Source organism: Arvicanthis niloticus, chromosome 15 (assembly GCF_011762505.2).
Source record: "Arvicanthis niloticus isolate mArvNil1 chromosome 15, mArvNil1.pat.X, whole genome shotgun sequence".
NCBI lineage: Eukaryota > Metazoa > Chordata > Mammalia > Rodentia > Muridae > Arvicanthis > Arvicanthis niloticus.
The window spans coordinates 44,250,445-44,278,322 of record NC_047672.1 but is presented as its reverse complement, the minus strand read 5'-3'; the positions used below and the strand labels follow the sequence as shown (position 1 = coordinate 44,278,322).

At 41.8% G+C, this 27,878-nt stretch overlaps 1 protein-coding gene across 3 annotated transcripts in view; it reads left to right on the top strand.

Moving 5' to 3' along the window:
- Positions 1–25,471, top strand: part of Met (MET proto-oncogene, receptor tyrosine kinase) — a 109,335-nt gene extending 83,864 nt beyond the window's left edge. For 2 of the 3 annotated variants that reach the window (XM_076913672.1, XM_034519059.2), the window contains exons 14-22: positions 1,521–1,674; positions 1,872–2,012; positions 6,154–6,384; positions 8,585–8,665; positions 11,378–11,559; positions 14,122–14,231; positions 15,458–15,623; positions 22,894–23,030; positions 23,131–25,471. In XM_076913672.1, the coding sequence (XP_076769787.1) occupies positions 1,521–1,674; positions 1,872–2,012; positions 6,154–6,384; positions 8,585–8,665; positions 11,378–11,559; positions 14,122–14,231; positions 15,458–15,623; positions 22,894–23,030; positions 23,131–23,341 (1,413 nt within the window). In that variant the 3' untranslated portion in view covers positions 23,342–25,471. The remainder of the gene's footprint in view (positions 1–1,520; positions 1,675–1,871; positions 2,013–6,153; positions 6,385–8,584; positions 8,666–11,377; positions 11,560–14,121; positions 14,232–15,457; positions 15,624–22,893; positions 23,031–23,130) is intronic. The other variant, XM_076913673.1, reaches the window with a different exon arrangement.
- Positions 25,472–27,878: the final 2,407 nt, after the last annotated feature.

The window sequence follows — 27,878 nt, the reverse complement described above, 5'->3', positions numbered from 1 at the left end:
AATCATCAAAGCTCATCTGTATGTTGGCTCTAGCTCATCAGCTCAGCCTCAGTTCCTAGCTGTGATTTGAGAAATGCCGAGGTTTTTAATCACACTGTCTCTTTCCCCTGGGTCAAAAGCGTAATTCTCAAAAGTCGTTTTAACCAGCACTGCGTCCCCTTCATGCCAGACTCTTGCCAAAACGTGCTGCTGTTCTCATAAGGAGCAGAAAACATGCAAGAGTGTCCCTTCTCCCACTTTTTACCAGGCTAAGAGGCCCTCCCACTTCAGTGGTCACACTGCATAGAACTCTATAAATAAAAGGAGACGTATCCCCTTGGCAGAGTAAAGTGGAAACCCAATTGTTGTATATTTCATTCTTTCATGTCCACAACTAAATCAGATAACCCAGAACAAGAAAGTTTCTTTATTATTTTTAATAGTTTATTTTTGATATATCTCACGTACCATACAATTTACCATTCGAAATGTCCAGTTTAATAGGCTTAGAATGTTGACAATGTAAGTTTCTTTAAATCCAGGGCAATACACATATATTATAAAATTTCCTTTTTAAATGATATTAAATGTACAATTCAGGGGCATGAATTATATTCATAATGTGTATAACCATCACTGCTCTGTGACTCAAAAGCTTTCCCAAGCAGATGCTATGTAACCAACTAAGCAATAATTCCCCACCCTCCTCTCCAGCAGCCCCTGTAACCTCTAATCTACTTTCTTCCTCTGTGAATTTGTTGTCCTGGGTATTTCACCTTAGTCGAATCATACAATATTTGTCTTTGGCATCTTGCTCATTTGAATTGGCACACATTTTTGTGGTTCACTCTAGTTTATGGCTGAATGATATCTTATTTCATGCATACCATATATTGCTTACCCAAGAAACGGTAGCTTTGAAGGATCCCTGAAGTCTTCTGGAAATGTTAAGAAATGGAAATATACAAAAGAATTACAAAATCTAAGACCAAATGTAGAAACTAGAGTTGAATTTTCAGAATGAGCATCGATTTTAAAAATCACAGAGCACTGGAGCTGGGAGAAACCACGAGATTTCTTCTGTGTAGCAAAATGGAAATAAAGGGACTATGAGACTTTATTATCCTATAATAATACAACCTCCCCTCTTATAAGAAATCTTTTCTGCTGTGCACTTCACCCTCCCAAATGGGACATAAGTTTTATTTATTCATATTTCTATGGTATCATAATACTTGGTCTACCCATTTCCCTTCATGTATACTTTAGTTCCTCAAGATCAAAGAAATTTTTTTGTTTATCTAAGTCATGGTAATCAATAAGTTAGGTAATCAATAAATTAGGTAATCAATATTTTCTAATTATCTGAACACTGAGGCAAAATTGAGAAAATTCTCACTTACTCTGAAGGCCGTAATGCACCTTCTAGAATAGTGGCCACCAGGTGCTAATTGGGGCCCAGAGAAACTTGGTTCCACATAAATAGTATATTTTATATCAATCTTGGCCAAAATCTGACTTTCCTCCTTATTTATTTCTAGTGGAAGCAAGCAGTCTCTTCAACTGTCCTTGGAAAAGTGATCGTTCAACCGGATCAGAATTTTGCAGGATTGATCATTGGTGCAGTCTCTATATCAGTAGTAGTTTTGTTATTGTCCGGGCTCTTCCTGTGGCTGAAAAAGAGAAAGCATAAAGGTGCATATTTTGTTTATTGTCTAAAAAGCTACCAGAGTGATATAGTGATTACATTCAACACTGTCATGGAGATATGGGTTGTCTAAATAAGCATTCATACAAGGCTGTGAGTTCTGGGCCCTGGGTCAAAGTCTCCTGGGACCTGTGACAGCAAAGACTTTAACGAGCTCTCTCTCTCTCTCTCTCTCTGTTTTAAGATCTGGGCAGTGAATTAGTTCGCTATGACGCCAGAGTACACACTCCTCATTTGGATAGGCTTGTAAGTGCCCGAAGTGTAAGTCCAACTACAGAGATGGTTTCAAATGAGTCTGTAGACTACAGAGCTACTTTTCCAGAAGGTATAATTCAGTTTACTATCCTGAGAAATATCTATACATAGACCTCTGTGAGCTGTGGCATTGTTCTTGCTTTTTGCTTTTTGTCCTTTTTATTTTTTATACAAGTAGAAAAAAGTGTTGACCCCTGCCAAAGGAATAATTAACTTGATGCGGCATTGCATGGCCTTCACTTTAAAAATCAAACTCATGCAGGTATCATAGTGGAATTTTAGCATCTGTAAGCTCTCTGCTCACATACAGAAAGGTTCACTTTAGAATTCTTTGAGCAAGGCAACTTACCTCAGCAATGCTAAGACACTCAGAAGCTCTTCTTAACCCTTCAGCTGGACTGTAGTTATCGAATATTTTTATTTAAATATTATTTTAAAATGCTATCTTTTGGGGGGAAACTTTTGAATTATACCATTAGTAACCTTTTAAAACATTCTCAATGAGCATACCTTTTACCTACCACCATCTATGACTTGAATATACTTTGAGATCTATCCAAGAAAAGCCTCCCGTTGTGCCAGTCATCAACAGCATCTGCTTTGCAAAACACCAGACCGACAAATGGTCAGGTTGGCCGGGGCACTTCACATTGTTTTAGCTAAACATGTCTTGCACAAAGCAAAATGTCTGTATTGTACCAGGGCCATTATCTTTAGAAGTTACAGGACGTGAGTCAAGTCCAAGCACTTCCCCGTTGAAATATCTACCATTGGATAAATAGAAGTGCGTCACAAACAGGGTAGATACTGAGAAGTTAGAAGCGGCTCATCCAAGCCAGTACACCAGCAGTGAGACATTTAGCATTTCAAGTTTCTCACCACTTGTTGCCCTTCCTGAGACTTAGGTTAGTTCTCCAGAGATTATCAAATGCCCCACATGACTCCATTCACTGTCAGAAAGAACCCCAATCCTTTGAGATTGTGGATGAATCAAGCAGTGCATGCTTTTAAACTTGAGCTATAATTAGAAGTTCATAACCCTGTTTTAATAGCTCTAACCTGGAATTACTGAGCTTTGCAACTAACTGCTTTGTACAAAGCTTTCCTGGGCATGGGAGGTGATTGTCTATAAAATAGTTACAGCCCAAGAAAGGGGGCCTAAGTTAGTATCATCAGAGAGCACATAAACGTCACATGTCCTGGGCATGTAGGGCACACGTCCTCAGAGTCCGTGGGCCAAGCAGCTCCAGATTCAGTTAAAGAAATAAAGTGGAGAGTGGTTGAGAAAGACGCCAAGCATTAACCTCTGGCACAAGCACAATATAAACACATGCAAGCACACACACACACACACACACACACCATAACGCTTTCTTGATCTTTAAAGTGTGTGTGTATGTGTGCATGCGTGTGTGTGTGTGTGTGTGTGTGTGTGTGTGTGTGTGAGATGAAAGGAGGTGGGTTAGGTAAGTGGTCCCCGGTGGCAACAACAGATAATATTATTTGCTTGCAGTCAAACAAGAAAATCAGAACTTCAGAAAGCTGATGACGGCGTGACTATTTCTAACTCCACTTAAGCATGTTTAGTATTTTCCACAGTAGCTCTTTTGGTTAGTAATACTTTCTCGGCCAGACAGTAAATCTCAAAAAATACCCCCAGAAAAGTTTTGGAAGGGCCTTTATAGTCATAATAATCAGTAGCTCAAAACAAACAAATGCAACCTCCCAGGAAGACTGTAGACCTTTGAAGAGGTCCCCACAAATGGTGGGTAGGTAAAGGCGAAAGGAAGCCTTGCTCCCTGGCCGCCCCTTTAATAGCAGGAGTCAAACGAGGGTTTTCTAACCTTGTCCCCTCACCTCGCTCTCCTTTGCTCCTGCAGTTCAGAGCCGTGGATTCTCAGCGACTGAGGAAAAACTTTTGTAAGATACAAAACAAAGGTCTCCTGAAGGGAACTCCTCCTGAGCCTCTGTTAAGTCTGATACACAGAGAAGCCAATTTAGATCATTCATATATAATCCTGCTGAAACATCATAGAGAAATCTGGGTCCCCATGGGGCAGGGGTAAGGGAGGGGGGAACTATTCTTACCAGCTATAGAAAGAGAGTTCTGCAGTTGCTATTGGTTAGGTGTGGAGTGTGCGCTCTCTCACTCTTCTTTCATTCTTCTGCCCTGCAAAAGAAGCAAGGAGCAGGTAGAAAGCAAGCCAGGAGGGAAAAGCTTGTTTTCCTAGCCATGATGACACATGTTAGGCAAGTGAGGAATGTAAATTGTCCTTACACACCACACACACACACACACACACACACACACACACACACAATGCCAGCCAGTTGCTGTGATTCTAATGTCCGATCTTTGTTATGGATGGTGTTCCAGTGGGAGATGCAAAACACCTAGTGGCTTCTTTGCCTCCTTTAGGTTTAAAAGCACTCAGTGCCACAGCTCCTTAACCTTGGCATGAAACTGCCCTCTCCTCACAAAAGAAACGTTGCTTAAGGTTCTTAGAGCACTTTGGTTGTAAAGATGGGCTAATGGGAAACGGGGCCCTGCCCAAACACCCTCAACTGAACAGTGGTAGGGCGTACCAGCACAGATCCAACTGCCTGCTCTAAGCAGCCATGACACTGTGACCCCACCACAGTGCGGGAGAACGTACCACTGCTGTCCGAGACTCTCTTTCCTGAGAATGTAGCATTAGTGACTTTTAACGATATATATAAGTACAGGTTGACAACCATAACCCAAAATTTTGAAATAAAAAAATAGTTGAAAGTTCTGTGGTGTGTGTGCGCACACAAACACATATGTGTGCTGAGTGCACGTGCATACGTGAGTGCATGTGTGTGTATGCCTGTGTGTGCCTGTGTGTGCCTGTGGGTGCCTGTGTGTGCCTGTGTGTGCCTGTGTGTGCCTGTGCGTGCATGTCCTTGTACCTACATGTGGAGCCCAGAGCAGGATGTCAGTAGCCTTGGCTATCACTCTTGGCCTTGTTACCTTATGACAGGCTGGGTCCCTGAGCCTAATGATCACCGGTTTTTTTGCTAGGCTCGCTAGAAGCTCTTGGGAACCACGTGTCTTGGTTCTGCAATGCTTTTTGTTATTGTTGTTGTTTATATGACAGCTGGGGGGTTTGAACTCGAGTCCTCATGCTTGTAAAGCAAGTGCTGTTGCCCACTGAGCCATCTTCCCAACCCTAAAGAACTATGATACTTTGAAGTATCAGGCTTAAAAGTTATATATTTTTGATTTTAAATTTCAGATTGGGTGATCAGGGATGAATGACCAACCAGTAAAGTCCATGCCAGTTTTTCAAACTCTGAGAAAATTCAAAAACTAAACAATCTCTGGTCCCAAGTATTTTTGAAAGGGATATTCAACTTGTATTGATTGTATGTATTTTTCTATACGTATTCCCTTGTCTAGGAGTTGCCACAATACTAATTATTTCCATTAATAAGTCATCACCTCAGAAGGCATCTTTTTCTTATTTTTTTTTTATGTGTAAACTGGATATTTGCAGGACTGGGCAGCTGCTTAGCCACTTTGCTTCTGAGCCTCTGATTCTTTTCCTTTTAATATAATGCTTTTGTTAATCCTTTGGGAATTTCATACAACGCATCTTGATCATTTTCATGCTTACTCTTCCCGCTGACTCCCTGTCCTCCCCCACCCCATCTCATGACCTTTTTTTTAAATAACTTATCTAGATCAATATGTGCTGCCTATATATTCCTAGGTATGAAGCCATATACTCGAACATGGTTCTCACTCGGGGCCCTCATCCTTAAGGAAAATTAACCCTTTCCTCTAGAAGCCATCACCGATTCATACTGCTTCTGTTTCTTAGAGGAAGAATATGTCTTAAAATGAACTTCAGGCATTGCTTTTTGTTATTAATAAAAAGAAAAATAAATACCCAAAGAAACCAAATAAGACAAGCAAGAGTTCATTGTTAACATTACTCATTTTAAAAAAAATTTCTAAGCTCTTTATAAAATGTTTCTGTCCAAAGGTCTATGTGTGTGCCTTTTCCGGATTCACCACCATCTTTCTCCAACCATTCCTTTGCAAAGGGTATTCCCAGCCTCACTGAATGCAGTAACTAGCATTTCATTAATGTTACAATCCACTATTCATTCCCTTCGCCACCCCTGAGGCACATCCCAGTGAGTGAGGCTTCATGGCTGTATCTATTTGCTTTATCTTGCAGACCAGTTTCCCAACTCCTCTCAGAATGGAGTATGCAGACAAGTGCAGTATCCTCTGACAGATCTGTCCCCAATCCTGACAAGTGGAGACTCTGATATATCCAGCCCATTACTACAAAATACTGTTCACATTGACCTCAGTGCTCTAAATCCAGAGCTGGTCCAAGCAGTTCAGCATGTAGTGATTGGACCCAGTAGCCTGATTGTGCATTTCAATGAAGTCATAGGAAGAGGTAAGTGTTTCCACTCAGCTCTCTGTTAAGTACAGTTTTCCAGTAAGCCTTTTATCTCCTGTTTTGCAGATTAGGAACTTAGACAATGCTGAGGGCTCCTGACAGAGCCTGATAATGAGGTGTTTGAGTTCTGTCCTGCAGAAATACAGACGTGAAAAAAGCATATCCACGGAGATTGCCCTATGTGTGGAAGCCTTTGGATAATAATGCCAGCATAGGAGAGAAGACCCCATTTCTCCCTAATATTTCTCACAGTAACTACAGTTTCTTGGGGAAAAAAATCATGTCAATTTTTTCACTCCATTGTCTCTTCAATCTTTCTCTATCTTGAAAGCATTAGCAAAGTCTAGTGTACAGCAGCTTGTACACTGCTGGACAGCATCAGGATACGGGGAATTTATAGCCCTCCACTGATCTAAGGCAACATATATCATCTCCACAATGCACTCCAATTTCTTCATACAAAGAATGACTACTTGCAGTAAGCTAGCCAGAGCATCGATAACTGCAAACATTAACACTATTGGAGGAAATATTTGTCAGGAAGAGAAACCAACCAGAAGCCATGAGATAAAGTCTACTGTGAAATCCTTTTTAACTTAGTACTGAATGGCTTCTGGTTACTCTTATTCTAAACGCTCTACAAGAGGTTGCATAGGCATCTGCCAGGATGATGCAGGAGAAACTGATGGGGTGGCAGTGTGTGAATACTGGTCCTTCAGAACATCCAGAGCTGAGGTTGTAAGTTGTGTTTTCCTGAAAAGTGGCCTCTGTGCACAAGCATGTGATTGGGTCATGTTACAGGCCTGTAAATCCAGTCAGTGTGCCAGTGTTGGAGAGTACAGTCTCACACATTATACTCTCACTGTTGTGTTTTGTAAAACAGTGACATGATGCAGCGGGAGGGACCATCTTGGTAGGCCTGAGCCTAAGCGTCCCCTGAACAATCACGCCCAAGCCACAAGCCTAGTATAAAAAGACGTTTTAGTACTGTGTGAAGGGAGAGGAGTGGAGAAAGGATAGAGGCAGAGAAAGGGGTGGAGAAAGACAAAAAGAGAGGAAAAAGATTGGAAGAGGCCTGCTACAACAAGTGAGGACAGAGAAAGAGAAAATGAAGGAGGGGAGAAAGAATATGAGATTGCAGAGAGAGAGAGAGCTGGGGTGTGGGGTGCGAGCAATCCTCTTATATGCCTGCCTTATACCTGGCCACAGGTGATGATTTAGGGCTCCCTTCCTTGGTTCCTGGGAGAAGCCTAGTGGAATTCTTTGTAAGCTCACTCTACTTTGTAATACTTAGTCTACACATTGTAAAATCAGGACATTTTTTTTAACTGTGAAAGGATAACATGGTGATTATTTTTCCAAACTCACAGTCATTAAGAAGCTATCAACATTAACTACTGTTTGTTTATATGTTCCCCCCACCCCCATGAAAAATTGTGAGCACTCGTGAGCATGGGTTTTATTGTATTCATCTTTGTGTCACAGAGGGTAGCCCCATACCTCATATAGTAAGCACTCAGGACAGCTTGCCGGACTCCATGAGTTAATTGAATGACTTACACAGCTATCAGACATTTGGCACCTCTGGGAAAAATTACTGCCACTGTTGAGAGGCCGCGGTTGGGGAAGTGAGTGGGTAAAGTCAGAGGGAAATGCATGAAGTGAGTCACAGTGAATCTGCTCCATTTGGGCAACTGTCTTTTGACTCCTGCCAACATGGCTTACATATTAACCAGTGACTAACAGGGGAAATCCTTACCCTATAATACATTATTTATAATCAGTTACTGGACTATAGAGGGCTTATTTTATACTTACTCAAGTGGATAAAATTATTTACATGTTTTCTTTAATATTATTTTATCCTTAAAAATAATAAATTTTCTTTCATGCAGATGCTATTATTGTGTCCAATGATACCCCAATGACGTGATGCTTTAGTATATTAATTTTTAAAAGAATCCATACTACCTACCATTTTCACCATATATTAAATAATCATATTGCTTACAGCATGGAGAGAAATGTATTGCATCTATATTTATATCTAACACTTTTACCATACAGAGTGGTATTATTAATTAAAGTATCATAAGTTATGTGCCTTTTTTGGTCTTACAGGAAAGGGGCTTAATAAATAAGTGTTGCATAATTAAGCCAGTATCATATAACTGGAGCAAATTCTCTTTTTCGGTAGGGCATTTTGGCTGTGTCTATCATGGGACTTTGTTGGACAATGACGGAAAGAAAATTCACTGTGCTGTGAAATCCTTGAATAGTAAGTTGCATTTGCTAGTGGAGGGTACATTTGTGGTTTGCAAATAATGAAGTGTTGATTTGCACTTTCCCTTGTGGGAAAAAAAAATCATCTGCTACTGAAATTGTGGAATTAATCCTGAAAATGTGTTTAGTCTAAACACTTAGTGAGATAGTCCCTCTGAAATTACCCCACGGAGAACTAATAAGTAAGGGAGTTAGGAGCGGCGAGTCTCCTAAATGAACTGAGTATCATTTGGCCACATTTGACTTGCAATAATTGTTTTGCAAATGACATTTATGGAAACTATTGGAAGCATTCGCACATCCCATAGTAATGACTCATTCTGCCCAGAGACACTACTATAATTGTTTTTTAACCAGCACTTCCATATTAGAAAAAAAGGATTAATAACCGGCAGAAAACTGGAGAATCATTAAGTATGATAATCCCTCACTTATCCACGTTTATGGAATGAGGTGTTCCACAGAAATTAATTCCTAAGGAAACACAACATGTCCCCTCTTAATGAAATATTTCTTAAAATTATAGCTGTTACGTAGAAAACTCTTAAGATCAAGTGCACAGTCTCTTTAAAGACCAGGATATGCTTGTAAACATAAACTTAGTCTTCACTGATATACAGGCATAATTATGGACAAAATTGCTACAGTATACAAGCCAGTGTACTCTGCACGTGAGAAGATTCCTGGCTCCGCCTTTGTTGACAGAGCTCACATATTTGCTTTCTTACTTTGTAATTTTATACTTTAGAGTTTGAGGCCACCGGGAAAAATGTTAGCCAACTATATTATAGATTTGTATTAGAATTAATAAGCTTCAAAAGTATAAATGGGGTTTCCCTCCAAGTTCTGATACCAGAACTACTTCAACTTTTTTTAAAAATCAGTCTAATCTCCATGAGCGTCCATTCTATATGGTTAATTTTGTGGATACCTGACCACAAAATAAATAAAGGGACAGTCTACGTGGAGTTCAGTAGCAAACCACGGTAGATAAAGTACACTGATCAATAAGTTATCCTCAGAGGAAAGCAGTGTTGCCATTTTTACTCAGAACAGTCCTAACCCAAGACATTTTTCTATCTTTGTCATGTGGTTGCTGTTGTCGGTCCACGTTGACCTCCATCCTCCTTTCCAGACCTTAGAAAGCATTTGGTGTTCTCAGGAACACCAAAGAGATACTTGTGAAGCTTATGTTAATGTTGTTAAGTCTTCATTGGTGTGCCCTCAGTATGTCTTTCCAGAGGTAATTAGGAAGTACTACACTAACCACTAGCTATTCTGGGGCTGGAGAGATGGCTCAGTGAGTAATAGCAATAAGCATAAGGACCACTGCTCAGATCCCTGCACTCACATGAAAATAAAATAAAAAAAATTAAAAAAAAAAAAAAAAAAACAGCATGTCCACAAGTGTTTGTAGCATTGGAAATAGGATTACTGGGGCTTGCTGATCAGCAGCTTTGATCCAAATTCAGTGAGAGACCCTGGCTCAAAGGAATGGTGCAGAGACAATGGATGTCATTCTTGGGTCTTTGTGTACACACACACACGCGCACACACACACACACGTGAATACGATGCATGAACACAAACACACATAACCCACTTAGCTGGGAAGAATGTAGCTCAATGGTAGAGCATTTACACATACAAGGCTCAGTCCAATCCAGAGTACAGAAAAAGAGTTGGGGAGCTACTTGCATATGCCACATGGTAGCTGGTCCTCAAATTCTCCTAGATCAGTAAACATTGATCTATAACCCACTAGCTGTTTTTATGGGTGAGTCTTTTTTGTGACCTAGGCATTTACTGTGTACACTTTCATGGTTCAGCAGTAGAGTTAAGTATTTGCAACAGACACCACATGGCCCATAAAGCTGAACACTATCTAACCAACTACAGCAGCACTTGTCAGCCTAGGCCCTGGATACTGCCCAGATGGAACAGTGTGCATCTTTGGTTTGTATCTGTATAAAACAATCTATGCTTCTGCATGAGACCAGTTGTTTCCTGAACTCTGTTTCACAAATGAGGTTGTCAGTGGTGACTTGATGGCACTGTGCAGGGCGACACATTCGAGGCTCAGGGAAACGATATCCTACACTATGGGGCTTTGGTTTGTTGAGTTCTTTGAGCTAAAAGATATCTGGCAGGCCTCTTCTGACTATCTCCTGCCTTTCTGACCCCAGGTCTCCTTTATTCCTGAAAGTAGTAGTAGGCCTTAAAAATGAGAAGTTCTCCCCGCCCCTCAAGGCAGATCATAGCTCTCATTTATGCAGGGCTAGAGGGATGGCTCAGCAGTTAAGAGAACTTCTCACTCTTCCAGAGGACTCGAGCTTTGTTCCCAGCAGCCCCTATGGGTGGCTCACAATCATCTGCTTTCCCTACCCCCACATACACTAATAGTAATAATAAACAAAACAAAATGTTTTTAAAAGGACCTCATACTCTCCTGTTGTTAATCGGTTCTTAGTTGGAGGATTCTCAGATGTTATCCTCACAATAGGTAAGGAAAGTTGGCGGGGCTGGGAAATCCTTTCTGCCCCAGACACCATTCACTCAGGCATGTTATGGACAGAACGCTCTAAGGCTGAAGCACCCTGACAAACTGTCACCTGCTGGTTTTAGACATTTCTCTCTTGCTATCTAACTTTGAAAAAGTATTCATTGTCCTCTCTCGAGGCTAAAGTCTCAACACTGAATTTTTCAGGAATCACAGATATAGAAGAAGTCTCCCAGTTTCTGACTGAGGGGATCATCATGAAAGACTTCAGCCATCCCAATGTCCTCTCACTCTTGGGAATCTGCCTGCGGAGTGAAGGGTCCCCTCTGGTGGTTCTACCCTATATGAAGCATGGAGATCTTCGAAATTTCATTCGAAATGAGACCCATGTAAGTACTGTACCAAGCTTATTGACTTGCAAATAAGCAGTAAGCCAAACAGTTATGAGCTATCATGCATGTGCAAGAGAAACAAATCCATGTCTTCTGCAAGAATGGCAGATGGCCTTAACAATGGAGCCATCTTTCCAGCCCATTTGTTTGCTTGCTCTCTTGCTTCTTTGTTGGGTGTGTCAGGATGTCTGCACACACACCTACCAGAGTACTTGTCCAAGCCAAAGGCTGACACTGGGTGTCTTCCTCAATTCTTTCTCTACCTTAGGTTTCGAGACAAGGACTGTCACTGAAACTGGGGTTCAACATTTGGCCTAAATTAGCTAGCCAGTGAGGCTCTAGGATCTGCCTGCCTCTGCCCACTGCCCTGGAGTTAGAGGTGTTAGGAGGTGTACTATAACACCTGGTTTTTACATGGATGCTTGGGGTTGACATTCAGATTCTTATGTTTACAAAGGAAGCATTTTTCCCACTGAACCATCTTTCTAGCTCCAACACAAGCATTTCTGTCTTATAAAAAGCTACTTGCCAATCCAGTCTATTACCCAATCAGCTGAGATATGATACCTTCTCGGTAGCATCCATAGGCAGATGCTGTCTTAGAAAAAGAGGAATAGCTCTTTAATAATCCCTTATATTGATCATGTGTTGAAATAATATTTTTAAAATGTGGGTTAAAATATATTGTGATACGTTTCATCTATCTTCAGGTTAAAGTATATGTGTATCTTACTTTATATGATACCAAATAGTGTTGTACTGTGCAATAAACAAAAACCATATATGTGTATGCTCACATACTCACTAGCTTACAGGGTAGGAACTTTGCATATCTTGTTTACTCCTATGGGCCCCGTCCTCAGCACTTCAGCTCTTAACAAATTTTAGTCCAAGAGATGAGCTCACGGTTACAAAAGAGGACCACACCTCTTGTGGGTGTGAGTTTTCTTTATGACACTTATACCAGGACATAACAGTTGACTGAACTTTAGCCGGGCCAGGGCTGAGGAGAACAGAATGAAGAGCTCCCAGAACTAATCTGATTGGATAGCCTCAGGCTTGGCTACTGCTGCACAGGTCCCCGTGGGAGTCAACCAAGTAGCTTTACTCTTCATCAAAAATGACTGTATAAACATGACACTAAGTAAGCTCTAGGACATTGAAGAAATAGTTTCTGTTCGGCCAAAAGAATAAAACACCCTCAGGGTGTGAAAATGTTTGCAGACAATGCGAATTGACATTGCAAAGGCCTTGCTAACTCTTGTCATCTCTCTGATGAGTCAGTCAGCTTAGATATGACACCTTCTCTGTAGCACTGTTCTCCTGGGATTAAAGCATGGGAGAGATGTCTTACTGTCCATTACAGAATAGAAGCTGGCCTCTTAATACCCAAAGAATGGTTACTGGTGCCTAACACATATGTCTAAGCTACAAGATGTGGCCTGTTCACACACTGTGTGGGCTATGTGTACTAGCAGGGACTGCGGCCCTTCTGTCTGGTTATCATTGGAATACTGTGCTCAGAAGCTCCATGGTAGCTGCTGAAGGAGAGACAGCCTGTTCTGGATAGTAAGACCCTTCTCATCACAGTGAGATGTGTAACTTCAGATTCCAGTCTTACAGTCACTAAAGCCTTTCCTCTGCTCGTACACTTTTGGGAGTGGCACTTGTATACACTGTTCTCTGTGTTGGTCCAGGATTGCTGGATGATGAACAAGCTGGTACATTAGCTCAGGTGAGCTTCCAACAGACTCCAGTGGATGCATGTCCTCCGGAGTGGTTTGGCTTGTTTTTCTGAGCCTCCTACATTTACCAAGTTCCTGACATCTAGATCCTTGCTGGTTTGAGTAGGATTGCTCCTTTCAGGGCTAATTCTTAAAGTAGTCTACACTCTGCCTTTAGAGTGTGCCATTCATCTGCAAACCAACCCATGCTTCAGCTCCACTACATCAGGTTCTCAGACTCTAACCTACTATCTACCTATCCTAACCACCCTAGGACCAGACATGAGACCCTTAGAACAGCCCTGCTGGAACTATTTAAAAGAGCCAAGGCTGCCTTTGTCCTGCACCTTCTCAGGGGAGCTACAATAAAGGATCTTGCCCATGCCTTCCCCTCCTGCTTCCTGCCTATCTCTGATACTTTCCAACACAGCTCTGCATGTGTGGTGTGACATATCGAGGTTTTTTTTTTTTTTTTGAAACTGTAAGAAGCAAACTGTCTTTTCAACATGAACTATCTCCTGATCAATTCTGTCTCATCATACCCATTGAATAATAAAATCTGCACTTCAGAACATCTGCATTTCCCCATCTGGAAAACAAGAGCTTATAACACCCCCCAAGCAGAAGTGTGTACAAAATAACTAAAATTTATAGAAAATATCTAGCCCAATACGTTGTATACAGTATTAGTTACTTAATAAATAGTTGTGGCTCTCCCAGGGGCATGAGTTATTATTTGAGACAAGATAAGTCGTATAAACACTGCAGTATTCTGAGCTCACTGTTAGAACATTGAGTGCTTAGTTTATGCTTTTCCGACTCTCTTTGATTGCAGAATCCAACTGTGAAAGATCTTATAGGATTTGGTCTTCAAGTAGCCAAAGGCATGAAATATCTTGCCAGCAAAAAGTTTGTCCACAGAGACTTAGCTGCACGAAACTGCATGTAAGTATGGGAAGTATCTCCATTTGCAAAGTACAAACGAAGTCTTTTCTCAATACTCTGCCAGTAAGAACATTTTCTCTCTTCTCTTCGAAGCAAAATAAATAAATAAATAATTTCCTTGATGATTTTGAGTGAATCTTTAAGCCCCTGGGGTGTAGGTGGGGCTTTTAGTTTTATCAAACAAAGCATTTAAAAGGTTGCTCCACAGGGGACCTCAGACAGCTGCTCTGTCCCCCAGCTTTCCTCAGTCCTTCCCACCAGCAGTCTCCAGTGTTGTGGTTTCACACTGAATTAGTGATCGGGAGAGAGAATTTGATCTCCAGCATTTGACAGTGAAAAAGGAAAGCTGGTAACAGGAATACCAATGCAGTGTAACTCCCAACAGCAGCTCTGAAACCAGCCTGCAGAAGTGCTACCAAAAATGGTCTTTGGGAAGGAATATACAAAGAACTTTTATTTGTGTCTGGCTGCCCGGCTTTATAACAACAACGGTCATCAGTTTATAATTCAATCCTGGCTTTCCCTTGCAGAGCACTGATGCATGGCTCATGGTATGTGTGAATGAAAGAGCTATGCTGTTACTGCTCTACCTAGGTCTTGCTCAGGGTAACATCATAAAAGTACGTTAAACAACGAATACACAGTCTTAGTTAGCAGAAAGTATTTGTCTCGTTGACTTTGGGTTGGTTTGGTTTGGTTTTTTTTTAACATGACAGTTTTCTTGGGTGCTTCGACTTCTGTCTCACTACCTCACTGATGGGACATAGAGTTTTATGTGCTGGCTGGCCTATTTGAGAGAGAGAGAGAGAGAGAGAGAGAGAGAGAGAGAGACCCAGTAAAATAGCACCCATAACCTCTTCATCCTATGAAACACACTGTAAGATAACAAGTGATGTTATAGTGATGTAGGTGCTGCAGTGCACAGGCCTGGTGCCCTATTTATTTTGCCACCAAGGAAAGCTAGGTGGAATCCAGCTTTACCTTTTCTGCAAACCTACACCCTAGCAAATGCCATGTCAATCACAATGTCTCTCTTCAGCAGGTGTGGAATTTGTAATGTAAATGTCAGGCATTTTTATTCAGGGATTCCACTGTAATTTAGCATTAGTCAATAGGCCAGAGGAAATTATGGATCACTAATACTAAAGCCACTTTTGAAAATCTATAGGCATTGAGCACCGTTGTAAATTATTCTACTCCAGTCAGTAATAATTTTTCTCCCGTAGGTTGGATGAAAAATTCACTGTCAAGGTTGCTGACTTCGGTCTTGCCAGAGACATGTACGATAAAGAGTACTATAGTGTCCACAACAAAACAGGTGCAAAACTACCCGTGAAGTGGATGGCTTTAGAGAGTCTGCAAACGCAGAAGTTCACCACCAAGTCAGATGTGGTAATGTACCCATCCTTCCTAAATTTCTCTTTCTGGACTTTCTTTCCGTAGTTGTATGGTAACATTTTTTTTTTATGAAATTCCAAACCACTAATTGCAGAGTGTCTTCAATTGCAGGTGTAAAACTGGAGTTTAACTGTCCAGTAGGTACCAAACTATATTCAGAAATTCCCTTGTCTATTCAAAAATCAACATAGACCAAAGCACCACAGTGAGCTATACGCCCAGGTTCCGGTAATCTCTTAGAGACCCCATCTCCCAACACCAGCACACACAGCATTGTAGACTAGTGATATTTATATGAGAGTCCAAAAGAAATCATTTGAAAGAATCTACACAGTAAAGTGAGGAGGAAGGCAGAGAGGCTGAAGATCCAGGGGAGACTACCATGGACGCCAGCCGAAGAGAAGCATGTAACAAGGGATGTGGGTGAAGGGAACAGCAGTCCACTGGTTCTCACTGGTCCAAAACCCTAGTCCTTGGCCTCTTAGGAATTACAGAGCATGCTCAGAGCATGAGTGCTGCGTGAAACCCCGAGTGGGCTGTTTTACTCACATGCCACGAGGCAGGAAAAGTGCGATGTTTAGGTAGAAAAATATTTGTTGTTTTACCCTTAAGAATACAACCACAAATCTGTGCTGTCAGTACACAAGTCATTCCATAAATGTTCCTGGAGGATGTGTGCTTCAAAAGGGAAGGTTGGCAGCGGCAGAGAGATGACGAGGGATAGGGCCTGAGGTTGGTGAAAAAAAAAAAAATCATCTCATTCCCTTGTCAATCAGAGAGGAGTGGGCTTTATGGAATAAGCCAAAGAAGGGGTGTTCATCTAGTTTCTGATCCTGTGAGGAGGAGGAAGGGGTATTGACATCTATTGGAGGTGACTAACCTTTTGTTTTCAAGAAGTATGTCACAAGCCATGGCAGTGTAAAGAGATTTCTGGGGCCATGAGATCCATTAAAGGGAGGGAGGGAGAGAGGAAGGGAGGGAGGGAGGGAGAGAGGGAGGGAGGGAGGGAGGGAGGGAGGGGAGGGAGGGAGGGAAAGAGAGCACAAAGTAGAGCCTGATGCCTGAGACTTTGACAGTGAAAGTTTGTATAGATGAAGACGTATAAGAAAATGAGCGTTAGAGAGGGAGACTGTAACAAGGTGACATGTCAGTGGCTGAGAGCTCACTTATCCTCACATTCAGACCTGACCGCTTGTGTGCTTACAGGAGGGGAGGGGGGTTAACAACTCAACAACAAAAGTCGAAAAAAGATCTGAGTGGGCATTACACAGAACACATTTGTGACTCATTAGCTAATAATGAAGAATAACATGCCCACACAAAGATTGGCACGTAAAGAATTGCGGAAGTATTATTCATAATTGCCCCAAATCAGGAGCAGTCCTAATATTCATCAGCTTGAGAATGGATAAGTGAAATATGATGCACCTCGTGCTGTGGAGATGCCTCAGTCAGTAAGCTGCTTGCTGTGCGGGCATGAGGACCTGAGTGTGTCCCCAGCCCTCACGTAAAAGCTGGGCCAGGCATCTGTGGTTCCAGCCCTGGCCTGGCCGAGACAGGGAACATACCTGAGACTTGATGTCCGTCTCATCTACTCAAATTGGTACGCTCCAGGTTGAGTGAAAAATTCTGTTTACAAAAAGTTAAAGTTTTTGGGACTTAGAGAGATGGCTCAGCCAGGTAAGTGCATTTACTGCCCTGCAAGCATTTTGTAGCAGCTAACAACCTTCTATAAATCCAGTTTCAGGGGACTTAACACATTCTTCTGGCATCTGTGGGCAACAAGCACGTGATACACATATGTACATATGTGCAGCCAAAATATTCATATACAAAATAAAAATAAAGTGGATAGATATGCAAAGTAGACCTTGATCTATGGCCTTCACATACACACACACACAGAGAGAGAGAGAGAGAGACAGAGACAGACAGAGACAGACAGAGAGGGAAGGAGAGAGAGGGAGAGACAGAGACAGAAAGACAGAGAGACAGAGAGAGGAGAAAGAGAGGAGAGAGAGGGAGAGAGGGAGAAAGAGATGCCTATGATGCAAAACCGTTTGGCAGTATACAGGAATGACGAACATGTGCTGTAGTGCAGTTAGAACTCCCAAAATTATATCAAGTGAAAGAGAGCAGAATCAAAAGATAAAATGTTCAATGATTCCACGTGTGAGAAATTTCTAGAAAGCAGGAGGACTATAAGCAAAACAGATCAGTGGTTGCCTGTCGCTAAGAATAGGAATGGGAGCTGAGGGAACAAATGAGTTACAAATGGGACTGAGGGAACTTTCTAGGGAATTGCAAGTGAGCTAAGACTGGGATGCAATGGTACCTATAGCCTAGCTGAACTTTTCAGCATCATTGATTATATAGTGATATGCAGGTAATTCTGTAACCTGTAAAGCAGACATCGGCAAGAAAAGGCCCAAGAGCCACGAAACCTAGAGCAAACACTTAAAGGAAATGCTGATATCAGTGCAGTCCCTCTCACTGAAAGACACTATACAGTGAAGGGTAAGCCACACACAATGCTGCATTGCTCAACAGCCGCTGACTGCATGGAATAGTTTGTATAAAGTTTCATTTCAAAGGCAGCATAGTCTTTTGAGTGTTGACGTGGAACATTTCCAAAAGCATGTAGTAAATTCAAAGTATCTCTAATCCTACGCGCAAAAACATGCCTGCGTTCGTATAGGTTCTTTTATTAGCCAGTGCCCAGGTGCGATTTGGCCACACCAAATACGCTCATGAGCGTTCAAACCAGATAGGACTCACTTCCTGTGAAGTTACTCGTGTCCAGACAGCCCCGTTCAGTGGTGCTCACTTAGCACAAGCTCTTCACCAAAGTGTGTGTTCTTGCTTTTTCTGTCCAGCTGGCTTTTCTCTGTTCCTGTTCTGCCTCATTTCGCAGGATCATCCACCGTCCACAGGCACCCAGCCCTTCCTTGAAATACCCCTTTCTTTCCAGACACTGGGCTACCTGGTTTTCTTCCTACTTCTTAACCAGGAAATTTTCTTTATTCTCCACAGCCTATCTTCCTTCTGTCTCCTCCGTTACCAGCTGAAGGATCCTATTGGTAGGCAGTTACCTACAGCGATTACATATTATACATATTATACATGACATATACATATTATAATTACATATTATAATTATAACTTAGACACTTGCTTAAAAGTGTGTGAATATATTTTTGTTTCCTTTTAGATATTTAGGAGTACCACTCCTACATGTTCAAATGTTTAAGAAAGTGCCAAATGTTTTACACAATGGCTGTATCGTTTTCTCTCCCGACCGGTGATCCCTGTGAGTTACAGCCATTCGGCATCCCCACCTACAGTTGGTATTGTCAGATTTGGGGGAGTTTAAACCAATCTAATAAAGCTGTGTTTTCTTTTTAATCTATATTTCTCTAATGACTAATGTTGAGCATACTATGCGCTCAGTGACATCCTTGTATCTTTTTTGATGAGATGTCTCGTCAGACCTTACTCCCATTTTTGGTTTAAGTTGTTTGAGTCATTTGTGTATTCTGGATACAGGTGCATACCATCAGACAAGCATGTTTGTTATAGTCTAGGATAATGCTTTCTGGAAGCTGTGTCTTTCTACCTCCCTTCTGATGCCGTTGCCTAAGGTGTATGGTATTCGAGAGTCTTTTTTTCTCTATTCTACTCCTTCTCCATTGCAGACCCTGCATCTCATCAGCCTCTTACAGCTCTGGCTTCCATGTTCCTACACCATCTACAAAGTTATTTACACTTCAAGGCTATGATCACTGTTAAACCATTCTAAGGATTAAGAAAATAATTTGGGTAGGAAGTGATGTTTACACATGCTGCACTCTATGGCAGACCCTCTTCTGGCATCGGACGTGGAGAAAAGATCCACAGGCTTACTTGCTTCTCATACTGAAGCTCCCTTCCCTCTTCTTACTCAGAATCCTCGGCTGGCTTGAGGATTTGTGAGCAAACTTCTCCATTTTTGTTTGTTTGTTTGTTTGTTTGTTTGTTTGTTTTGGAAAGAATCTTAGTCATGTAGCCCAGGCTGGTCCCAAACTTACAATGTAGCTGAGGAAAAACCTGGACTTCTGATACCCCTTGCTTCTGCCTCCTGGGCGCTAGAATGATAGACATGCTCTACCATCCCTGGTTTTATATATACTGGGAGAGGAACCCAGGGCTTCGTGCATGCTAGGAACGCTCTCTACCAACTCTGCCATGTCTGCCGCCACTAGAGTCTCCTTTTGCGTTAAGCACTTTTGTGGTCACAGTCTCCAGGCACACGGTAGCCATGTCTCGTGTTTGAGCCTGACCCATTTTCAGCATTTGAAAACCTTCCCCTCACAGTTGTGTTGTGACCATCTCTCCCCATCACCTACTCCACAGGTTAGAAGTGTGACCTCTCCAGGACTAGAAATTCAACAGGAAGAAATGTCTGTTCATTTTGGAGGGAGATAAGGGCTTGACACAGTGTCTCTATCTAGCACTTCAGTCTAGCCTCAAACTCATTATTTTTCTGCCTCTGCTTCCCAAGTCTACAATTAGAGATGTATGCCACCATACTTAACTTCATGTGGATACTCTTGCTGCTGCACCGCTCCATCTAGGAGTCTGCCATGAACTCCTGCCTAAGTTTTGCCTCTTCCTCAAGATCCATTTTCCCCTCTCTAGTCCTATAATCTTTCTGGGTGCCTGTTGATATTTCACAGCAGCTGCACTGCTTTTCTATCATCAGTTTCTATTACAGTTATGTTCCTATTGCACAACACTGTTAACAGAGTTCAATCGGCCCTGGGACCTCTGTCTAGTAACCTGGACAGTAACCGACTTGTACAGGATCGAAGGTCAATCAGCACTTGTTCAGTGGACTTAAATTTTAACTCAAATTCTAGAGCTTAAGCGTTCACCCCGTAAGTTTCCAGAATTAGTGTTACATACATGAAAACTTTGATGAGAGGCTGAGTCGAGAGGGAAATTATCTAGCTCGCTCCTGGAAGAGGATTTGTGTTCCCTACTTCGATCGAAGTATTCAGTGATCTTAATGGCTCTTGAACCAGACAGGGTGGCACAGGGTGGCTCATATTTATAACAGAGCTCTCAGGAGGCAGAGGTGGGAAGGTTGCTGCCTGCTCAAGGCCAAAGTAGACTACAGGGTGAGACAGTACCCCTATTCCTAGGAAAGAGGGCAGGAGAGCTCTTGCAGGCTGGCACAGTGGTTTTGATGGGTAGAGGTGCTTGCACACAGGCCTGATGACCTGTCTGCCTCCCATTGTGACCCCACAAGGTGGTAGGAGAGAACTGAATCCTGGGAGTTATTCTCTGACCTCCACGTACTCACCATGGCATGTGTGCGTGTGTGCGCGCGCACACACACACACACACACACACACAAATAAATCATTTGAAAAAGGGAGGGGTGGCTCTTTTATTTGGGAAAAAAAAAAAGTCATTAAGTGATTGCTTCAGGAACTCTAACAACTAGAGAGCTGACCCTGGAGCTTCATAGTTTCCTTCTGTCTCAGGATTCAGACATGTATTGCTCTTTTCGCTAAATATTCTGAGCTAAATTTGGTTCTAACTTCCTTTTTGGTATAGATTTTCTTTCTTACACACACACACTCACACACCAGCCTCATGCCCTTCCTATAGGCTTTTTTTTTTTTTTTGTATGGAAATGACCTGGAAATGTCCCCTAGAAAAAACTATTGTTCTGTGTCCTCTGCATAGGGTGACTTACATATGCTGACTTACCTCCTTGTCAAGGTTGTCACATGTCCAGTGGGGGTGGGATGGGAGGAATGATATGCATGATCCCTGCTATTTTGAGTAGGGAGCTTTAAATCAAGAAAATGCATATCTGTGAAGTTCAATAGCCACAGCCAGACCTGAGGATCAGGAAGTCTTTGAATGCAGACGTTTACGCCAGGGTGATTTCAGATACATTTCGCAGCTCTCTCAGCCCCTCCATGTCTCTCTGGTCTCCCAGTAAAATACTCATACAGCTGTTTCACATTAATCTGGCACTTTAGCAATTTCAGATTTATTGAAATTAGTTTTCAATAGAAAAGTGTTGCCTAGCAGTTGGATTAGTTATGCATTTAATACAGATTTTATTTTTTTTGTTTTTGTTTTTGTTTTTGTTTTTCAAGACAGGGTTTCTCTGTATAGTATAGGTTTCTCTGTATAGTCCTGGCTGTCCTAGAACTCACTCTGTAGACCAGGCTGGCCTTGAACTCAGAAATCCACCTGCCTCTGCCTCTCAAGTGCTGGGATTAAAGGCGTGTGCCACCACCGCCCGGCAGATTTTTTTTTTTTCTTACACTGATTTAGAGCTTCCCTTTAACATTAACACTTAGATGTTTACATTTCCCCCCCTTTTTGCTTGTTCATGTTTGTTTGATGTGTGTGCCTTTCTGTACGTGTGTGTGTGTGTGTGTGTGTGTGTGTGTGTGTCTGTCCCTCTTTTTGTGGGGCTAGTAATAAGAACTCTGGTCCTTACAATTTCATGGCAAGTACTTTGTCCTTAGATAAGCTTCCAGTTCCTATCTCTTTAAATGTATGTATTTTGATGTTTTGCCTGGATGTGTGCCTGTGTAGCGCATGTATGCATGTGACTGCAGAGGCCAGAAGAGGTCTTGGATCCATAAAACTGGAGACGGCTCAGCAGTTAAGAGCACCTCTTGCAGAGGACCTAAGTTCTGTTCCTAACACCCATATCACAGCTCACAGTGACCTCTATCATTTCCAGGGGATCTGATGGCCTCTGGCCTCTGTGAACATGAGCATCTCTTCCACATGTTGAAAATAGACTCACACAGACACACAAACATAGAGAAACAGGAACTTTTTAATCCATTTTTTTTTTTTTTAAATTCTGGGAGGTCCATTTTTTCTATAAAAATCTAAAGTGGCAAAGCTATTGCAGGGGAAGCTAGGAACATGTTGGTACTTTGGCCCTACGAGAAAGAACTCAGAAAATGTACTCCACTAATCACAGATTAAATCTTAAACATCCTGTAGACTTCGAATATTCCTTTTGAAAACTATAATTCTTGTAATATAAACCTTACCTCTTTCTGATTTAAGCAGGGCATGAAATGTATAGCTTACTAGTTCTCTTTAGAAAAATTTCCCCCCTAAATAGAAACGGTGTTAAGTAAGTCAATCAAGAATTAATTTTGGAGAGCTACTGGTTTTCCCTTCATAGTAGTGTGGTTAACACTTTTCTCACCTGACTTCTCCTGTCTTGTTTTATTAGTGGTCCTTTGGTGTGCTTCTCTGGGAGCTCATGACGAGAGGAGCCCCTCCTTATCCTGATGTGAACACCTTTGATATCACTATCTATCTGTTGCAAGGCAGAAGACTCTTGCAACCAGAATACTGCCCAGACGCCTTGTAAGTAAGAATCTGGTGGGGTCATCTGTATGTCTGAAGTCTATGACTTGTACAGAAGTACTTGCCTTTGTGTCTCTCACAGCATTTCTTTCTGGGACAGGTATGAAGTGATGCTCAAATGCTGGCACCCCAAAGCAGAAATGCGCCCATCCTTTTCTGAACTGGTCTCCAGGATATCCTCAATCTTCTCCACCTTCATTGGGGAGCACTACGTTCATGTGAATGCTACTTATGTGAATGTAAAATGTGTTGCTCCATATCCTTCTCTGTTGCCATCCCAAGACAACATTGACAGCGAGGCAAACACATGATGGATAAGAGGCCCACCAGCCCCCTTCCAAGAAACAGTACTGGCCCAAACCAGTCTATACCTTCTTTAACAGTTCTCACTGCCTGGCCTTTGGAAGGTCACCCAACATTGTTTGTTGTTGTTGCTGTGTTTTTCATTTTTGTTTTGCTTCTGCCGTAGCTGCACCACTATGAGATATTGACTCGCTATTTTAAATTCCTGAATTCTAAGGAATTTCTCATCTGACAATGCAATGAAAACAGGACATGGTCCCCATAGGCTGGGCACCAGTGGTGGCCTGCAGCTACAACACTCCTATCTCAATGGAGTTCTCAATCTCAGTTCTGGCTTGAAGGTTCTAAAAATCAGGTTTTTATACATATATGGAGCCGAGACAATGAACTTTGAAGATTTCTTATAGAAAACTCAGAAGAGATGGCCTCGTTCAGGATAAATGTGGAGGTCCCAGCAGGCTGCTTATTGGAATTCCAGTGTTTTAAAAATGTTTTTTGTTGTGTTGTGGTCATGAACATTTTCCATTTCTGATGTTGTTTACCCATCAGGCAAGCATTCCCTTTTAAATGTTTATACACACATTCCTTTGGTTGGAGGAATATCCACAGATGATGCACTTATTTTCAAAATAGCATGACATGAAATGTGTTTATAAATTATCAGGGATTTTATGTATTGTACATAGATGATAATAGGAAGATTTTTTTTCGAGAAATAGCTTTGTTACAGTAAAATATTTGTCATTTAAAACCCAGCTGTTTAGCAAAGAGTGTCAGCTCACACCAATAATCTCAGCATTTGGGAAGCTAAGGTAGTCAGACTACCACAAGTTTGAAACTAACCTAGGCTACAGAATGATTCACAGGCCAGCATGGGTAGCAGTGTCTGTCTTGGCAAACAAAAATTTAACTGTTTGAGAAGGATTTTGTTCCGATTTAATGAATGTGGACATTTAAATTTTTTTAATCTGTTTTTTAATGACAACTTTGAAAATAAGTAACTTGTGGTGATAAATCTTTTTAAAGGCAACTCGGTATGTTTTTTAAAGGACAATAAAACTGCCTGAAGGGTTCACTATTTCCAGTCACAGCTTATGTGTAGAACAAAGAAATATATACTCTTTTTCAGGAGGAGGCATCTCACCTAAAACAGTTGGATCCAACCCTTTTGGGGAAGTCTCATTTTTACATTGGGACATATTTTAGGTTAAACAAAACATATTTTAGAAACAGACAAAAAGCCAATTGAAAATCTTGGAAGAATAGTTACTCTGAACAGGACTTTTGACATGTTCTGCTCTGTGGAATTTTGTGCTTACTACTGTATAGTGCATGTGGCTTAGGTTATCCTAGCTGGTTTTATCTGTGTAAACATTGAAAGTATTATATTTTTATAGAAATGTTTATTTTTAATGATGTAAAAAAATTTTTCGTTAGGCCGCAGAAACACTGCACTGTGAACATTTCAGAAGAGGTATGTGAGGCTCGGTTCGGCAGCAGCATGAGTTTTTAAATGGCTGTGAGTTATGATAAGGAAGTGTTCTGATTGCCAGTACACTCCACCCTCATTACATCACCAGGACTTGAAGCCAAGGGTTAATAGAGCAAGCTATGACATGGGTGTGCTCTGCTGAAACCCAATAGTTGAATTTGGCTGCTGTTGCAGGAAAATGACGGTAATCAACAGGTCTTTGATGGTGGTGGAACATATCAGAACACATAAGGAACCATAGCCCAGATTTATTTCAAATCAAATATTACTGCTTCATGATTATGAAAAGTAGTGCCAATTCACAGAGCACTGTCAAAGACTGACAGGAAAAAAAAAAAAAAAAAGATCTCTGTAGAAAGAATTGACTGCCATTATGGGGTCAAGAAAATGAAGAACAGAAAGAGCTATGGAAGACACCCATACCTGTATATACATGCTCGAGAAAACTGTAATGTGAAAATCATGTTTCCTATTTATGAACCTTCCTAGGGCAATGTGTCTGGACAGATTGTGAGAGTAAGTCATTCTCCTAAGAATTAGATACTTGTCACTGCCTATACCTGCATTTGAGCTGAATGGTACTCCGTGTGTTAATAATTGTTCTGATGAATCATACAGTTAAAATAAAGTGACGTAACATCTTGTATACTGTGAGTTGGCTATAGCTAGTCATGCTTGATTACCTACCTCATTTACATAATGACAGAGGAAGCCTAAGATTGATTTCACCTGGCTCCATGGCCCAGCTGCTGATTCCTTAATGGATGGGTAGTAGCAACATAGATTTGCATGCCTGACTCTCTGAAGTCTCTATGTTGCTAAGGGTGGTTTGTCCTGAGTTTTTAATTCACTGCATTTTTCTGACAACCTTTCCCCTGCTAGTCTTTGGTTCTGTTTTAACTTGGAGCTCTTCTCTAGCCAGAGAGTATCCATGGGCCAGAAGCTGAGGTAAAGAAACTTCGATGCACAGTTGGCAGAAAGCTGGATACACAAGTGCTAGTTGGAAAGAGATGTCTTTTTGCCCCTCAAAGTCTGCCTTTTGATATACACATGTACCCACTCTTTGGGGCCTTTAGCTATCAGAGAAAATACAGTCATCTTATCTCTATATTCTCAAAACAAAAAAAGGAACTCAAAGATGATAAGTCAGCCATCTAAGAATTGTGCAGCACCTTGGGGATATCTGATTCTTGAAAAAAAAAATTCCAAGTTTATACTAATGTTGATAAAATAATTCAGGGCTAATTCTATTTCCTGTACACAGCCAGGCTTCCAGCCAGGAGATGCTGTCTTATACAAAGTTCACTCTAATGTCTTTTGAAGAAAGAATCCTGTCATCTTTATATCCCTACTATTTGGATCCTTATAATTACTGGACTGAGCCAGCAGTTTCATTTCCTGTCAGCCACTTTAAACCATGCAGAAAAAGTTCTTAGCTATGAATCTCTGTGACATTTGGTGAACACCAATACAGGACATGTGCATGGGAACCTTCTGAGGAAAGAGGCTCCTATTGCTGTGATAAAACATCATGACCAAAAGCAACTTGTGGAGGAGAGTTGATTTTTAGCTTATAGTTACACATTACTGTCTATCATCAAAGGAAGTCAGGGCAGGAACTCAAACAGGACAGGAACCTAAAGGCAGGAGCAGAAGCAAAGGCCATGGGCAAGCCTGCTCTACATGGCTTACTGAACTTGCTTTCATATAGCTCCAAGACCACCAATCCAGAGATGGCATTGCCCACAGTGAGCCGGGTCCTCCCACATCAATCATCAATCAAGAAAATGTACCTTAGTGTCAGGCTTGCCCACAGGCAAGTCTGGTAGGGACATTTTCTCAACTGAGGTCCCTCCTTTTAAATAGACTATAGCTTATTTCAAAAACTAGCCAGCATGGAATATAATATGGGCTGGAAGATAGCTTGGTGGTTAGAATGCTTGTTGCACAGGCTGAAGTTCAGATCTTGAGAACCCACCGAACTGTCAGGTATTCATGGCAACCAGCCTCTAATTCTGAAGACAGAGATGGGGGGATCTCCAGAACAAGCCTTTTGAGCAAGGTCTGAATAATGGAAATCCTGCTTCAGACAGTTATATAAGAAGTGTTCTGGCTAGTTTTATGTCAACTTAAGACAAGCTAGATTCATCTGAGAAGAGGAAACGTCAACTTTGAAGATGCCCCTACCAGAATGGCCTGTGGGCAAGCCTGTGGTACATTTTCCTAATTAGTGATTTATGTGGGTGGTCCAAAACTACTGGGAATAGTGCCCACTTTGGTCCCATGTGGTATAAGAAAACAAACTGACAGAACAGAGGCCCAACCAGAGGCCTGCCTGTGCATGCCATAACCGCTGGCAGGGGAGCCACTACAATGAGCAAGAATATCATGGAAAAAAAGAAGCAGAGCAGTTTGTGCACTTTGAAAAGAGACAGAACTGATGTGAAGAGGAACAGCCTGATGTGAGAAGCCTGCACGGCCACCTGAAGACATGATGATGTCTGGGCCCTTGCTCTTGCCAAGTTTGTGGCCCCACTGCAACAGGGATCTGTGCTCATGACCCTGGCCCATGTTACCACCAAAGGCCCTATGGACATCTGTGGTCTGGGCTGCCACCCAGGGCCATGATGATGTCTGAGGGCTGCTATGAGCTTCCCCCACCCTCACTAGCTGTGGCACTTAGGTGAGCTGTCCCTGTCCCACACTTGGGCAATGAGGGAGAGTTGGCCCTAGTGGCTTGAGCAAAGGAGAGCTGACAGGCTGACCAACTCAGCTATCACCCAGACCCATATCCAGTGCTTTAAGTTGTCCCATTCCAACATGTGCCTCGCCTATGAACTTCTAGAACACATAAAGGGGCCAAATACACAGAACCAAAGCTTCAGGATCTCCACAGCACACGGCAACAACAGGATATCCAAGAGGAGTCCCAATGAAGATCCAGTATTGATAGTGTAGCAGAAGCCAGAGACCTCAGATCAGACCAATGACTCACTGCAATGAACATTTGCAAGTAAAGCTGTTTGGGCAAAAGGATTTATGGTGTGATACAC